The sequence below is a fragment of the Glandiceps talaboti genome, chromosome 22, assembly GCF_964340395.1.
Source record: "Glandiceps talaboti chromosome 22, keGlaTala1.1, whole genome shotgun sequence".
Taxonomy (NCBI): domain Eukaryota; kingdom Metazoa; phylum Hemichordata; class Enteropneusta; family Spengelidae; genus Glandiceps; species Glandiceps talaboti.
This window is the reverse complement of record NC_135570.1, coordinates 8,119,032-8,135,677: the sequence shown is the minus strand read 5'-3', so window position 1 is coordinate 8,135,677 and position 16,646 is coordinate 8,119,032. Positions and strand designations below refer to the sequence as shown.

Below are 16,646 nucleotides of genomic sequence, written 5' to 3'. Positions count from 1 at the left end.
TCAGGAAAAATTACTGATGGTAAGATGATGACATCGTGTACCGTGGCATTTATCTTGAAGTTGTCATTATGACATCAATTCAGGGCTTTTTATAACTCAAATTGTTCATAGTAACCTGTTATTTCTAAGGCATTCAGATGTATAAAAGCAACTACATGAATTGAAACCATCACCAACAAATACACTTTTTCAATGACTCTATGATAAGAAACATAGAAATATATAGGGTCACCATTGTCAAAATTATGTCATTTTGTCTGCTGTGACCTTTGACCTCTCGGTGCTCTATGAAATGTAAATGTATGCAGATAAAGTAAGTTTTAGTAAATATTTAAGATTCTGATAATAACTCTTAACAAGTTCATGTTCCTAGAATCATAGCATTGCTTCATGTTTTACTGACCACAAGAACAGCTTCAAGTAAATAAATAATTGAAAAAATAGCTTTATTTCTGTTTTATTTTTATTTGTTTTCATATTTGATGATAACTGTGAAATACCCTTCAAGTATACTGAAAGTTTAATAAAAGAACTTTTTTTTTCATAATCAACAAAGTGACTTTTTGTGTTATTGAAACTACTTTTTATACACACAAAAATAATACTTAATATTCTTCCAAACAACATTTTACCTGAAATTTTCGACTGCGTACTTCAGTCTTTGTCAACAGATTGACCCACTATTCAGTACACATTACCTATGGACATGTAAGCCTAATAAGGGGTCATAGGTGCCTGGAAGATTATATCACCCTTCATCTCTGTTCAATGATGGTTTAAGTGCCCGGATGAAGATAGCTTCCTTCACTCCCTAAATACTTTTTAAAGTGACAATATGGATGAAAAGTCGTGAGTCTGTACATGCGTTTGTTACTTTTCTGGATATTGAAATGTCACCATGCATACATATATATATACATATACACTTTTTGTGGATTTATTGTTTGTGTAAATGTAATCTATGTGTCTATGTCGTTCCTGTCAATGCAAAAGAAATTTTGTGTTTTTCACGACGAATAAAGTAATTATTATATGTGGATGTAACAGACACATGGTATGATTGGATGTGGCAGGGTGATTGCTTGTTTTTACTTGTTTTTACATCGTTTACAAATCACTTTCTGTATGTACAATAACAAAACTTTTTCCACATTTCAAATTTTTTAGTCCATCTTTGAGTTACAAACATGGACTTGGTATATGTTTTTTCATATTCTTTTTTAAGTAGGAAAACGTGGTAAAGTTGATTTGTCATTAAAAATCGAAAATAAATACCGATTTCTCATCCATAGAGCCACTTAAAGTTTAAAAGAAAATTTGACAAATGCCTTTGATTGAAGTCAATGCAATAAAGGGAACTTTAGATATTTAGATGGATTTTGTTGCTGTTTCTTATTGAAGCATATCTCATTTTATATCTTCCACTATATTCACATGTATAGCGCCCCCAACGGCCTGAATGTCTTTATCCATGTGTCTGTCGTGCGTATATGTACCTTAATCACGGGTCCGTTTTTCGATGATTAAAAGCATCCTTAGAAATGGGTAGATGTTTGGAACCTTGGCGACAGAGCCGTCTAAAATTTGTCCTCCAAGTATATACCACCCCACCCCACCACGGTACTTGGCAATAGCTGTATTTATAACCAACTCTCAAAGTAGATCGCTAAAGATTACTGTCCACTTTCAACTTAAAGAACCAATCTCAGATAACTTTTAATATTTATTTAGATGGTGTGCTTCTGTTGTTTCTTGTTGAAATATTCTCACATTACTTCATCTTCCCGGGAGTATTAACATTTACAGCGCCCCCCCCCCCCCCCCCCACCAACGGCCTGAAGGTCCTTATTCATTTGTCTGCCGTGCGTAGAAATGTGTATGTACCTTAATCATGGGTCCGTTTTTCACCAAAAAATTCCTTAGAAATGGGTCCAAGTATGCTTTACCACATAGCAATATCCATATTTAGTATTAAAAAGATATTCCAGATATGTATAACCAATGTCTCGGGGATTTCCGGCAGGGATATTACTGTCAACTTTCATTACCGCATTATATTGTCACTTGACAACTTCAAAGAAAATTCCATAAGTATACCGCGGTAGTAAACTTGTATCACGTAGACAAATATTTCCTATTTCTCAACATAATAATACATGTAGTACAACCTCCGAAGTGCAACATTCTCCTACCTGCAAGACCACAAGTCTGCGACAATCGTACTAAGTTTAAATTCTACCTTATACGGGATTTCTGTGAAGTATGACTGATATCACGCACCAAATTTAAAAGTGACGATAATGTATTGCCATCAACAGAGATCGATCACTACGTCATCCAAGTCTGGTCACCACTGCCGTGTCAGTAGTTTAATAGCTAAACAACACATCAATAGCCTACCTAGACTCGTGATGAAATATAATGTATATGTATGATATATTTTTCTTTCACATTGTTCGCTACAGACTTCGTAAATTATTGATTTTTTAAATTTTATGCTAGTCATTTATCTATTCCTCACAAGTAACGATGCTCAAAAGAATTGCTAAAGGTACTATTCACCATGAGATAACAACAAAGCCTATAAAACTACAAGGGAATCAAATTACTGTGGTGAAATCCTAGTAAGTAAAAACAAAACCACATGACTTATAAAAGCTTATGGTTTTGTCTCAGTCTAGTACTAGTCTATACGGTATACGATTACAATTTACACCTCCACTAGCTGAGCTAGACACGTGCCACGTTGGCATCCAGACTAGTTTTGTATGTCGTCATGATTATGACGTACAATATGAAACTATCTTTTAACAGTCCTGAATGAATAATAAATTTGTCATTTCGCAACATTTCCCTTGTCCTGACAGAGCATGAAAGATTTCGATGTAATTTTTTAATAGTAACTTTCTGTGGTCGCTTTTATACATGTTATAGGAAGGATCACAATAGATATGTTATTGTTCATTTTGTATGCAAGATGAGCTGCGTATTTACATATATCTTTCTTTACAAGTTGTGCATCATGATGTAACGGCGTCTTTCATTTTTTTTTCAAGTCTGTGATATATTCTCTGAACTCAGAATTATTCTTTCTTCTTTAATTTACAAATGTAATTGTTGTTATAGATTTTTTTTCCAGAAGTTCTTGTGGTGGGTGTCCTCATTTTAATTCATGCAAGTTGTATTTGAAGTTAGTTTGTAGTTGATTATGAATGTTATACATTGGTTAGTGGACTGAAATTCGAAAATTGTTTAATGCAGGTGAAACTTCGCCCTTTGTTCCGTTTTGCAAGTTTGTCGTAGGTTCTTTACACTATCTTATAACTAGACCCAAGTATTAAACCTAAGTTATATTTTCAAACTCCAGGGCCAAGGGTGCCTAGCAATATATTCGACCAAACCGCACAGACGTGTCTCATTGTAAACGTTCGATACACGTGTGATGTGACTCTGTGTTTTTATGGCGGTGCCACGCTTTCCAAATCACGGTGGATATGTCTACGTGGTTTGTATTTACCCGGGCATTTATGCATTTACCCCATCATTTCTTAAATTAAACTTATATGGTGCGCCCTCGGTAGTTTCTACCTGGAAAGTGTTGGGCCAGTGTTTGTACGTGGCACTCCCACAAGTCTTTGAGGTTTCCGGTTTGGGGTTGCCACATTGTAATGTTACAGAATCCCCCTACGTGAAAATACCGGCATGTATGGCAACCCAAATCACTTGTAAGCTGGTATGTGATTGGTCCGTACTAGAAATATCAGTCGCCCTTCGAATCAGTTTCATGGTAAATTGGACTTGTCGCTGGACGTGCCCAGTTAAGAATATTGTAAATTACATTTGGAAGGAACTGTGTATACGACTATGAAAATAAAAAGTAAATCAAAACTAGTTGTATAACGTAAAGAAATCGAAAATGTATTAGCCAATCACAGCAGTTGTTTTTGACACGTATTCCTCAAACATGACGTCAGATAAGGAAGCCATATTGTATAAAAACGTCCGTCATATGTACCGAGTGATCAGGCCGAAACAAACTTTGTGAAATATACTTCAGATCTTTCGGCTGTTGTCCAGCTGACAGGAACAGTTTACCGAGGTAAGATATACGTTTACACAGATATGCTCAGCCAATCATCAAAACATAAGAATAGCCGTTAAATCTCGTTGTTAGCGTATGAATGACAATATGATATCGATTGTAAGTTGTGGTCAACACATAACGTTACTCTTTGATACCAGTAAAATATGTAATTTTATATTTTCGACGTTAACCGGCGAAGTTATACCGGTATCATGCCTAAACGGGCGTGACTGTGCTGATACGTCCATTCGCTCTGGACGAAAATTTGTTTATTTCAGAGCATTTTGATGACTCAATACAGTCGGTCATTCATACGTCACGAAGATTCAAGAGAAATTTGCCGGTGCGATATTTTGCTACTTTTAGTACACTTTCTCTCAAATATTATATATTATTTTATTTATTTTTATATTAGGGAATCGATCTGTTTTCTAGCAATAGATACTCGTCTGTGTTGTTGGTACAGTCACATAGTAGAAACGCGGAGAATCATATAAACGTTTTGACAAAATTGAAATTACAGCTGCTAGCTGCTTCCGTTCAATGTGTCCTTGAAAATGAATTCTTCAATAGATGATGGTATCTACATTTTTCATCCATATATGTGGCCAGATTCATCTCGATTGTTAACCAGTCTTTCCTGATACATGTAATGCCCTACAGCCGTTATATTTAAATGGTTAGAACAGTGCAACTGACAATATATTAGTATAACGACCCAAAACACTTGTCAATATTGGTGCACTTAAAGTATAGGTTAAAATGGAGATCAAACAAATTATTTAATTAACTCTAAACGCTGGGCAAGTTTAGGATAAAAACGGTTTACAATCCTTTAGCTAGAATGTCCACTTGTCTGCTATAAAAGTTAGCGCAGTCACAGCGCCAATGACATAGAAATTCTAGCTAAGATCACAAATCATTTTTATCCTGAACTCACACCATGTGTGTGTGTGTGTGTGTGTGTGTGTGTGTGTGTGTGTATGTATGTATGTATGTATGTGCGTGTGTGTGTATGTGTGTGTGTGTGTGTGTGTGTGTGTGTGAAACAGAGTGACTGTGTTGGTCTTGTCTTGGTGATTTTTTTGCTGTAATGCTTTCAAAAGGATCTAGTTGGATAGAGATAAAATCACAGAAACTTGGTCACTAAAGATGAAGGCCCTGGGGATCCAATGACTGATTTACGTAGACCTATCCAACCATAATAAATCTTCAGAGTTGTTGTTTGTCATTGAGAAGAAGAAATTATATAGCAAAGCTTATCAGGGTACAAGTACCGTACTTGAAAGTATTAATAAGAATCATAATATTAAATTACCCCTTTGAAAAAGACCGATTTCAAATAGTGGGTCAAAATGATTACAATACACATAACGAGTGTAAATGTCACTTTTTGAAACTTTTAAATTATTACCCAATGTTTATATCCATGTATCGTCTGTGAAGTGAAGTGTAATACTTTATCAATAGTTTACATACTTCAATAAGGTAAAGCGAAGTGATAAGATTCTTAAGTGCACGCGAGGCCAAGTACCATAGGTCAAAGGTCATATCATAGCTCACATGGTCCTGGGTGGTACAAACTAATATCGACCTAAGGCCATTTTTAAAAAGACAAGAGATTATTTTCAGTGTTCTCCATAGATTCCTGTCATAAGGAGACTCACATATTGGTAACATTTCCAGTAGAATTTGTTAGTTGATTATAGTGAGAGGACTGATATGTGCATTTAGGACACCATTTTTGCACCAAATGGTGCTGTCTATATTAATATGGAATTCAGAAATGACAAGAGAGCTTGGTTGCCCTATATTACCTACATCATGAAGAGTGCTGATAGTGCTAACATGTCATATTTGCAGTAATATACTTATTTGTTGTAATGAGGTGTGTAGGAATTTGATGAAAGGGGATTTTGTTATTAGATATATACTTATACTATCCAGGTTGATGGCCCTGGATGTTTGTGACAGCTGTTGATGTTTTCAAACTACATGTAATTTGTAGCATTGCAATAATACTTACAATGGTAATATAACACTGTCAACCAACTCAATCCTTCAGTGTGATTTTGCCCAGTTTGCAATTCTACTAATTCATATTTTGTAAACTGTTCACAAGGTCGTCAAAGTTTTGGGTTGAGATGCTATATGTGAGTAAGTTCATGTTTGAAGTACAGTATTCATTTTAGACAAAAAGGCTATCAACTAAATGGTGTATGCAAATAAGTTCTATTTTCAGGTCTCTGTGTTCTATCCAATTCTCAGTATCTGAAATAGAATGTTACTGCCTAGGCACCTCATAAAAATAACAAGCATTCAAGTTCTCGGTTTATACCATAACTTCTGCTCCATGCGCTCGGTGCTTCACATGCATTAGCATAGGAGTGCGTGAGAATAAATTGACCTTCGTGTTCTGTGTTGACCCTCTAGCATGAGGTTAAATGCCATTGCAGGTACTGAGAATTCTTGACCAATTAGTGATTGAAAGTGAGATACAATATAGTTTATATGTATATCATATGTCTTGGTTTCAGTATGATTCAGTAAAATTTGGCCAAAGTGAAACTATTTTTGAACTAGAAAACCACATTGGTTGCTATATCTTAGAAATTATTGTAGGGTGAAAGTTAATTTAAATTATGTACTCATCTCGTCTGCATAATACCCAGACATATCTAGGTGAGGTCGTTGATATATTGCCTTTGATCCATACGTTGACATACATATCGTTTTATCTCACATATTTCTGTCCTTATTTCAGATATCAACAAATTTAAAACAACAAAATGTTCCTGTGGGATTGGTTTGCAGGAGTTCTTAGCTTTTTAGGTAAGTTTGAAAACATTCTATCCATCTGTCATCATTATTTCTGTATTTCTGTGAAAACTGTACAAGCTGTAACTGGGGTATTGTTTTTTTAACCAGCAATATATTCAATTGAAAATTGTTAAAATACCAACAATGAGACATTGTGCATGTCAATTAGAGGTGTACTTTATATATAAGTAGTATAGTAATAAGTTGTTATTGTGAGTAATTGGGGTGCTGATTTTTTGGTGCAGACCCCAAAATCAATTTGATTGGATGTATTGCTACACAGTATATTCAGTGTTTTTTATAAGGGTGGTAAAACGGTAAAATCTACCAGGGTTGCCATGTCATTTTACCGGGGTTCCCTACCAGTGTTTTCACTGAGGGTGGTAAGTAAAATCTACCAGGGTTGCCATGTCATTTTGCCAGGGTTCCCTACAAGTGTTTTTGCTAAGGGTGATAAGCAGGTAATATCTACCAGGGTTCAATAACATTTAACCAGGGTTCACAAACAAAATCACCATAGACTCCATTATTACCCCTTTCTCCCTATCTGTTACTGGGGTTCCCTAACAATAGCAAAAACACTAATTTTTTTAAACATTCTAGTGCAGCTTTTAATGCTGGCAAGGTATTCCTTTTGAAAAAAAACAACTATAAATTTTTTTTAAAAAGATAATAATAATAATCATGAATATGGGACAATGAAATGCAGACAAACATGTCAAGACATATATATGCGTATGTTATTTCGTCTTTCCAATTGAACCATGTTCAATTCTGTTATTTGTATTTCCCATAAACTAAGAAGCAAGTAATCATGATATCGTTTCTTTCTTACAGGTTTATACAAAAAATCTGGTAAATTAGTTTTTCTAGGTTTAGACAATGCTGGTAAAACAACATTATTACATATGTTGAAAGATGACAGAATGGCCCAACATGTACCCACATTACATCCAAGTAAGTAATCATTCTTAAATCTGTCTTCACAATATACTTAGATGTTATGATATTCCCCAATATTTCTAGAACTTTTTCAGCCAAGGAAACTATGAGTGACCTAAGGGGGTCTTTGTCACTACAAGTAGTGAGAAAACCCTTAGGTCACGAGTATTTTCCCGCTGAATAATAATAATAATAATAATAATAATAATAATAAGTTTATTTCACCAAGAATAAATTGGAAGAATGGAGAAAATATTGGAGAATAACATAATTATACCAGTGTCAGTAATATCAAAGAAAAATTGGGGAAAGTAATGACAATTTCTAATGTTTTGACTCATATTTCGAACACAGCAGAACCAGTGATGTAGACACCCGTTGTTGTGACATAGAACGACCACAGTATAAATTTCATATTTTGTGTTCAATTTAGCTTGTGCATGGTATAGATGGATCGTATTTTTCATACTACATATTATACCACACACAAGCCGGGTTGAGTATTGACCTGTATTGACAAGACCCCTTAGGTCACTCGTATTTTCTTCGGCTGTACAAAGAAAAATATTAGAAAATAATTTGTAACTTGTCTATTGTAGAAGAAAAGATGCTAATAAGATGTAGGTTAAAAATACAAGTGTAACTATAGTATGACTGAAATAATTAGTCACATGGTTAGGTCTAGGTTTCCTGAACACAAAATTTTATTATCAAATATGATGATTGATATTATGTCCCATACAAGGGTTAAATCCCTGTTTTACACTAAAAGTCATGTAGAATGGCTACTGTACCTCTGGGTGGCTAGATGCACTTGTGTGACTAAATTTCACAGCAAGTATTTCTAAAGGTTGTACAGCATACCCCATGTAACTATATCTCTAAGACAAAGAGGAACATAGTATCTGGCATTTTATCTTCCAAGAAATTTAGACTGCATCATATTTATATGTCTTTATGGTTGTTTTGTAATAACATTTGACTAAACTCAAATGTACCAGTGTCATAAAGTAAACTTCTGTTTATGAGAATGTAAAAGGTAACCTTATTCAGACAAAATGATCGCAATACTTTTGTTTTCATTGATAGCATCATACAAGTATATTACTGTGTGTATGCATATCCAGGTTACAATTTACAGTAAGCTCCCAGTATGAATTTTATATTGAATTGGTAGCAAAAGACACTGCGTCACTGGTAATTTATATGCTGGTAGCATTGAAAATGATATGGAGTTTTGGATTGTATCTAAATTCAATCGTGTCTTTTTGTGCATTATGCTTAGTATAAAAGAGTGATGTAAAATGGAAAAAAATGAATCACTTTAGCTTTGGTGGGATGGTTTGGACCTAAATAGGTCAGCAATCGACAAAAATTATTTGAGAGTCAACAAGACTGAGTTTTTCATGGATGCACTTTTGTGGTTATATGTGAGGTAATGCCAAAAGACAGGAAAGATCAATCATTGGAGAATGTGGGTGGTTAATGTTTTACCTTGATGTTTTCAATGCATGGAAGTTTTATATCTAATTGATGGCTGTAGTACCAATGATGTAAACACGACTCATACATGGTATAATGATATTGATTGGTATTTGTTGTGTTTTAACCGACAGCATCAGAAGAATTAGTTATGGGTGGTATGAGATTTACAACGTTTGATTTAGGAGGTCATGCACAAGCTAGGCGTGTGTGGAAAGATTACCTTCCAGCAATAGAGGGCATTGTATTTCTCATTGATGCAGCAGATAGGGGTAGATTCATTGAAGCTAAGGCAGAACTTGATGTAAGTAAATGTGCTCGTTTAATTTTATTGTTCATGAACATATCATTGAGTCAGTGCAGTTAGATCATATCTGCTATGCAGTTGTATAGGCAGATACGACCTTACTGCACTGACGTGATGATATTAAGTTGAACAGCATATGTAGGGGATTTGGTGAATTGAAAACTTGACGGTACCAACTGTACACTATATGGTAGTCTGAAATTTGACAGGAAATATTACTATATCAGATAACGGTACTGTTGGTAAACTAAGATAGACACATACTAAAACTAGTGTTATTGCATGTGATAGATTAGACAAGGGAGTGATACAGCAGTCTCTTGTTTATGTGGATATAGAATCATTCTGTAATCAAGATAGTGTAAACACTGGAATTTCCTATAATACACAGTGGGAGATCATGAAAGTGTACAAAAATGAAACATTGTATGGGTATACAATGAACAGTTCTTAATAATGGGAAATTACTTTGAGTCTCACCTTTGGAGAAAAAATCGGAGACATCACCCCACTGTGCAATAACCCATAGCAAACATACACTATATATGTACAAGATCAATTTGATGTTTCTCTGAAATCGCAAATAATTGTAGTTGATGTAAAATCTTGAATTGACTCTCCAGAACCCATGCTCTATGAAAATGTGTCTATTTCCTGGAGTGGCGTTCCCCTTTAAATCAACTTGTCACTATGATAGGTTTAGTGCATCTGTAACCTTGCCAAAAGTCCATCTACCATTGTCATATAAGCCAGCTACTGAGCCCTGTGGACTACAGAGTAGAAAGTTACTGACAAAACATGCATATATATGCCAAGACAACTATTTACATAGGGGTACATTCATTGACATCGTCCGCTAGAGGTACTGAAAAGTAATCAGTCAAAATGACAAATTTTTTGTTTTTATTTTGTTTTGATCAATTTCTTTGTGTATTGATTTATTGTGTTTATATTTCGTGTTGAACAGAGTTTAATGACAGATGAACAAGTAGCTAATGCACCAATTCTCATACTTGGTAATAAAATTGATAAACCAAATGCTGCTAGTGAAGATGAACTTAGGACAGTATTTGGACTTCATGGACAAACAACAGGAAAGGTAGGAAAACCCTCACATTTCTCAGTATTTTGTGGCTCTTTCACTTGACATAATAATAATGTTAGTTTTTATATAGCACTTTCCAACTCTGTGCTCAAAGCGCTTTCTGCATGTACATTACTCATAACTATCATTCTTTCCTGTTCTCTCCAACAGGGTAATGTGTCGCTGAAAGATTTGCCAGGGCGCCCTCTAGAGTTATTTATGTGTAGTGTTCTCAAGAGACAAGGCTATGGAGAAGGTTTCCGTTGGCTTGCACAGTATATCAAGTAGTATCTGTTCTTTTGTGTAAAAAAAATTGAAAAAATTATCATGATAACATGAAGTAGTTGTAAAGTTAATGCATGTGAATTTGAAATTAATGTCTGGTTTTAAGCCAACCCGCAATTGACCTTGAAGTCTATGATTCTAGGGAGAAATTCTTTTGTTATGCTAGAAGATGGCTAAATATCAATAAACTGATATTGTAAGATCTAATCACCTACACTCACCTTTTCCTGCATTTGACAAACACATGTCATGAATCGGGTCATATATTGAGAAGCGTTCAAGTTTTTCAAAAATTTTGAATTTTACAAATTTTGAATACTGAACTGCTTTTTGGCATGTCTCAAACACACATGCATTAACGGTTAAAATATTAATGTTATTATTATTTTTAATATAATTTTAGTAGTCAATAATCCATTGGTGGTAAATGTCTTCCCAAAGTATTGTACACAAATGTGGTTTAATTTGGTAGACTTGCATCAACTCGAAGTCAAATTTTCAGCTGTAAGAACGCTGTTTGATATTCATATATAGACTTGCTTGTTGCAGTACTCTCCCTGGACAAAGTAACAAGGTTTCCAGGCCATCTTGTCATTTCTGAACACGCTCATTAGGGAATTTGCAATCCAGACTGAGCATGCTCAAATGGGATTATCTGTGGTTATCGTAATACCTAATCTGGAGGTACTGATAAAATAAACCTCCCACAATTGTCAGGGTAACTATGAATTGATAATTCATGGTAACAAACAATGTATCAAGATTGTTTACAATACCAATTCATTAGTATTATTATCACACTTCCCATGATGCAACATTCAACATGGCGGGTTTGCAAGTTCTCAATTCTACACTTAAACCACCTTGTTTTGTCTGCACAGATATCTAAACAGACAGGGTACCCAAGATTCTTCCTTCCTTGTCTAGCTGGTAACTACAGTGACAGAATGTGTTACCAGTCTCTGGTTCTCATTCTAGGAAGGACACAGCATTACCCTATACAAATTGGTTGATGACTGAATGTTTGGTGTTGTATTCTTTCAATATCTACAGACTTAATATCCATATATCTCTATGTAATTCCAAATTTAGCAAAATTTCCACAATACGTCTGTTTGTGATATTCTTAATCAGTCATGCCTTGTACTCCTATAAAGCTACAATTAACATTATTATTATTTTAAAAGTGGTCAATTTCTATCATATCTGTAATATTTAATTTGTAGTAAATTTCTCGACAGAAAAGGGAAACATTTACCAACTTATCTGCCTCTTCATTCCAACTATCTATTAAAATAACACCTTTCAATTTATTACATTATTTTTCTGATATTCCACTCTACGAATTGGTGACATTATGTTGTCACCTTTTGCCTGTATAAAGCTAGAATACGAGTGATGGTAGTTGTGTGTGTCTTCTGTAGTTGATGGCAGGACATACAGTGTTGATATAATTCTAAGTTTACTATGCAGTCTTTGAATATTTCTGATATCTTGCAATAAAAGTTGGTTTTTAGTTACATCATTGGCAAAAAAAGTAGAAACAAAACAGCGATGTAGAATTAAATTGGAAGGATATTTTTTTTTCATCATTATTAACGTTACTCTCAGGTGATTTACAGATTAAGTTTGGACTGTCAGTACCAGGGTCAAATCTATTTTACAACATGTTTTGTTCTAAGTGTTGTCCCAAGTATAAATTGATCCTGCTGTGTTGAGGTTAGTCTGTATTATGCCGTTGTGGGGCGCTCACACATATCGGTCAACCCTTTGTGAGAGGAGGCCAGTGAGGGCGGAACAACGTGACATATCTTGCAGTGTATGTTAAGGTAAACCCATACTGGAGTGGAGATAGAATCACCTACTGTGTGGCTGTTAAACCTGTACATAGTGGTAGCTAAACTCTTCTGTGTTGAGGTAAAACCCCTGCTCCTCCAATGGAGGTGAAACCACTAGTGTGTGGAGGTTAATCCCCCCCCTAGTGTGTGGATGTGAAACCCCTACTGTGGAGAGGTTAAACTACTAGTGTGGCGAGGTTAAACCACACGTTTGGAGATGAAACCACTACTGTGAAGAGGTTAAACCACTAGTGTGTGGCACTGAAACCACTGCTGTGGAGAGGTTTAACCTGTGTGTGTGGAGGTGAAACCACTGCTGTGGAGAGGTGTAACCCTAGTGTGTGTGGTGGAGGTGAAACCTCTGTCGTGGAGAGGTTTAACCCATGTGTGTGGAGGTGAAACCACTGTTGTGGAGAGGTGTAACCGTAGTGTGTGTGGTGGAGGTGAAACCTCTGCCGTGAAGAGGTCTAAGCTCCTGCTGTATGGTGGTAAACTCATTGTGTTGCAGCAAAACTCCTACTGTAGGGAGTCAAAACTCCTGTGTGAAAATTAACCTCCTGCATGGAGGTAAATTCCTTGCTGTGTGCATGTGTGCTGTGTGCATGTGGAGTAAAAATTCACACACTCACTATACTAAGTTAATATTAAGAAAAGTCATCAGTAGACATTAAGTTCAGTACAAAATATTACTAACATTTTGTGGATGTTGATGATATAGTTAAAGTTTTTAAGTGTTAGAAATGTGGTGGATGGAGTAAGTGTGAAAAAGTATGCATTTACTGGGAAGACATTTGCTGCCATATGTACAAAACATGCAAATAAAGGAATAAGCTTCGCTCCATGTAGCAATTTTGGGGGTTTGCATAAAAAATTTTTGATGAAGTAGCTGAAATAATGGAATGTTAATATGTTTGGGATATTTTAAGACCTATTTTCATATACAACATGAAGTGGTATAAATTAATAACCAATACGTATAATTAGTTAGATTTGACTTTGGTATAAAATGAGCAGTATACACTGTTCTTGTTGTGATAACTAGAATAAAGGGCAAAAAATGGTAACTTTGCCGCATAATACTATCAAACAAGACTCATGGTTACATTGATGAATTTTTTTCATGAAAAGTGAAGTTTACCTAAATGTGATTTTTGTGACTATTTGAAATCTGCAAAATTTCGTCATTATCAAGCATAAAACCCTCAAACACTATAACATATGTTTAAAAAAAGAGAAGAAAAAACCTTGAGCTCTGTTTTGTAATACAGTTCTTTTATATAACATAAGTTACAAAGCTGTGTTCTTACAGTAGGGGGGTGCTACCCTTGTAATTTGTCGGATGAAACCCTGGTTATTTTTTAGTACAAACTGTTTGTTCATACCTTCTGTATAGGAAATTGACCCAATAGTATTACAGACTTTTAATTTGTTGAACTGAGTAAATAAAATCTACAATAAACAATGCTAAAATGTTTGTTGTTTTGTCTCTTGTGTTTGGTTGTTGGTGGCCGAGCAGTTAGCTTGTATGTATCTTACCTCTGCAGTCTGGCTCATTCTCGCAAACCAGAGTTATTATTTCTACCACTACATTTCGAAATAAAACTCGTTAAGAACATTGTCGTAAACAGGCCGTGGTTTGCGACGGTGGTCTGGCTTTGAACCCGCCAAGCCTTGGCTGGGTTTGACTGAAATGTAACCAGGTCTGTATGTAAGAAGGGTCATGCTCAGTTTGATCATGCTGAACAATGCAAGTTTCCCTGGGTACTCCGGTTTCCTCCTGCTTCTTCAACACTAGAGTGCTTCTCTTGTGGTGACCATTCAACAAATTTCCGAATTTATTTGGATGAATAAAGATTATTCTTATTATTAAATGCGATGTCTTCAAGCTTAGACCGATAAATATGTTCTGAGTATATGTCCTGGTTTAAATGGTAGAGTATACAACCTCTGACATGAGACCATGGACGAACAGAATCTGTTACAAACAAGGAAGGTAAACACATGAATTTGATTAATAACACTTGGCACAGCAGAGGTTTGCATTACATTTCATGGTTTCATAAGAACTGTTTAATGGCCTCTTTATGTGTGCATGAAATGCCAGGGGAACTTCTAATTTGTTTGTGAACATGAACTATTATGTAAAGAGGCCATGCAACTGTTCTTATCTTGGTACTTTCACCATGCTGTGCCAAGTGTTATTAATCCAACTCAGTTGTTTACTTTCCCTGCATGTTTGGAATGGGTTTTGTTTGTAACAGGTTCCATTTGTCCACGGTCTGATGTTGGCAGTTGTATTGCTTTTGTGCTTCAAATGTTGCAGTTTACTAGTGTGTGTGTGTGTGTGTTGGGCTGTGGTGCTCATGTGTTTACTTAAATTCTCCAATGCTCAAACACCACAGTTTTCAATCACCAGTCTAGTCTATCAGCTAGCCCTCGGATGTTCTTCCGATAAAATACAACACACAGCCGAACAACGCTATCGAGGATGGAACATCCGAGCTTCGTTCGCTTATAGTTATAGCATCGAAAGAAAGCCCGAACGTCTAGCAGCAAGACTATCACCAGTCTGGAAACATGACAGAGCTCGTTCAGGTAAACAAACTATTCACACACACATATACCTTTTCTCTCTATAGTAGAAGTCGCACATATAGTGCCCTGCATGTAATTTACAAGCTCCCAGAGTGTAATGTCACTGACACCATGCGCAAGCTTACTTTAACCATTGCTAATTTTGCAGTCGCTATCCTTCTAGAAGTTATTTTGTCAAAATCAAACCATAGATAAAACAGACTGTTAATATTCAGAGAGCTATATGGGGAATCCTTAGGAAACAGGTGAATATTCCAGATTATTGGTAAACCATGGCATATAGAGATCTCAATGGCATGGAAAAGTTTACTTCTTCAAGAACATAAGCATTTAAGACCCATGAAAAAGGATTAGTCTGCCATTGGGGGCGCTACACGTAAGTACATTGGCACACGACACTGGCCTTTACAAATGACATGCACGACTCAATTTTATTTGTTACTAGAGGAGTGGAGACACTTCTTAACCATAAAATGGGAACAAATATTTATCCACCCCGAGTGGATCTACATTTATAAGATTTTTTCAAAATGTGAAAGTGATCCATTTGGTTGGCTGATACTACCTGATACGCCATGTATCATGTATCGGTACATAATTTCCTATGATAGGGCCATGTCTGTCTGTACGTCTGTCTGTCTGTCTGTCTGTATTCTGTGAACCACTGGCAAATGAAACTACATTGAAGAAAAAAATGTATTGCAATATATGAGTTTATTTACTTGCCAAAGACAGATGTACGTATACCAAAGTACAAGTTGCCCACTTGCATGTTTGCATCGTCTCAATTCACGGCCTCTTTAATTTACTGCACCGTCGAAATTTGCCGACCAGAAGTGTAGCGGAAGAAATACTTATAGTAACAGCTCTGGTTTGCGAGAATGATGTTTTGTAGCCGTTTTGTTTGATCGATATCCGTTCACTTTTCAGTTTCACTTCCGTGAAATAACCATACCTGTGGTAAAACGGCCAGCTGGGCAAAGAGAGAGACGCACTGGCATGTCGATTTCTTACTACATACATTTTATACCGATGAAGCCCTGCAACGTATAATCTGTCCATGCAATGATATGACATTCAAGTATATTTATTTTTGATATAATTCAGTTTTAGTCATCGCCCGTTCATCATGCTAAAACAGGTCAATACCAGATATAAATTTATTCCGGTTAATTTTCGTGTTGCTTTTCTGTAACATGTTTTTCATCG

At 35.7% G+C, this 16,646-nt stretch overlaps 1 protein-coding gene across 1 annotated transcript; it reads left to right on the top strand.

The window, feature by feature from the left end:
- The first annotated feature begins 3,946 nt into the window (after window positions 1-3,946).
- On the top strand, window positions 3,947-14,314 carry LOC144451954 (small COPII coat GTPase SAR1B-like). Its single transcript, XM_078142879.1, has 6 exons — window positions 3,947-4,099; window positions 6,849-6,916; window positions 7,742-7,861; window positions 9,463-9,632; window positions 10,603-10,734; window positions 10,891-14,314. Exons 2-6 carry the CDS (start codon window positions 6,874-6,876, stop codon window positions 11,005-11,007), a joined length of 582 nt encoding a protein of 193 aa, XP_077999005.1. The 5' UTR covers window positions 3,947-4,099; window positions 6,849-6,873; the 3' UTR covers window positions 11,008-14,314.
- Window positions 14,315-16,646: the final 2,332 nt, after the last annotated feature.

Coding starts and splice junctions, on each gene's coding strand:
- LOC144451954 (XM_078142879.1), top strand. CDS start 6,874: ATGTTCCTGTGGGATTGGTTTGCAGGAGTTCTTAGCTTTTTAG. Junction 9,633..10,602: donor AAGCTAAGGCAGAACTTGAT/GTAAGTAAATGT, acceptor CGTGTTGAACAG/AGTTTAATGACAGATGAACA. Junction 10,735..10,890: donor ATGGACAAACAACAGGAAAG/GTAGGAAAACCC, acceptor TCTCTCCAACAG/GGTAATGTGTCGCTGAAAGA.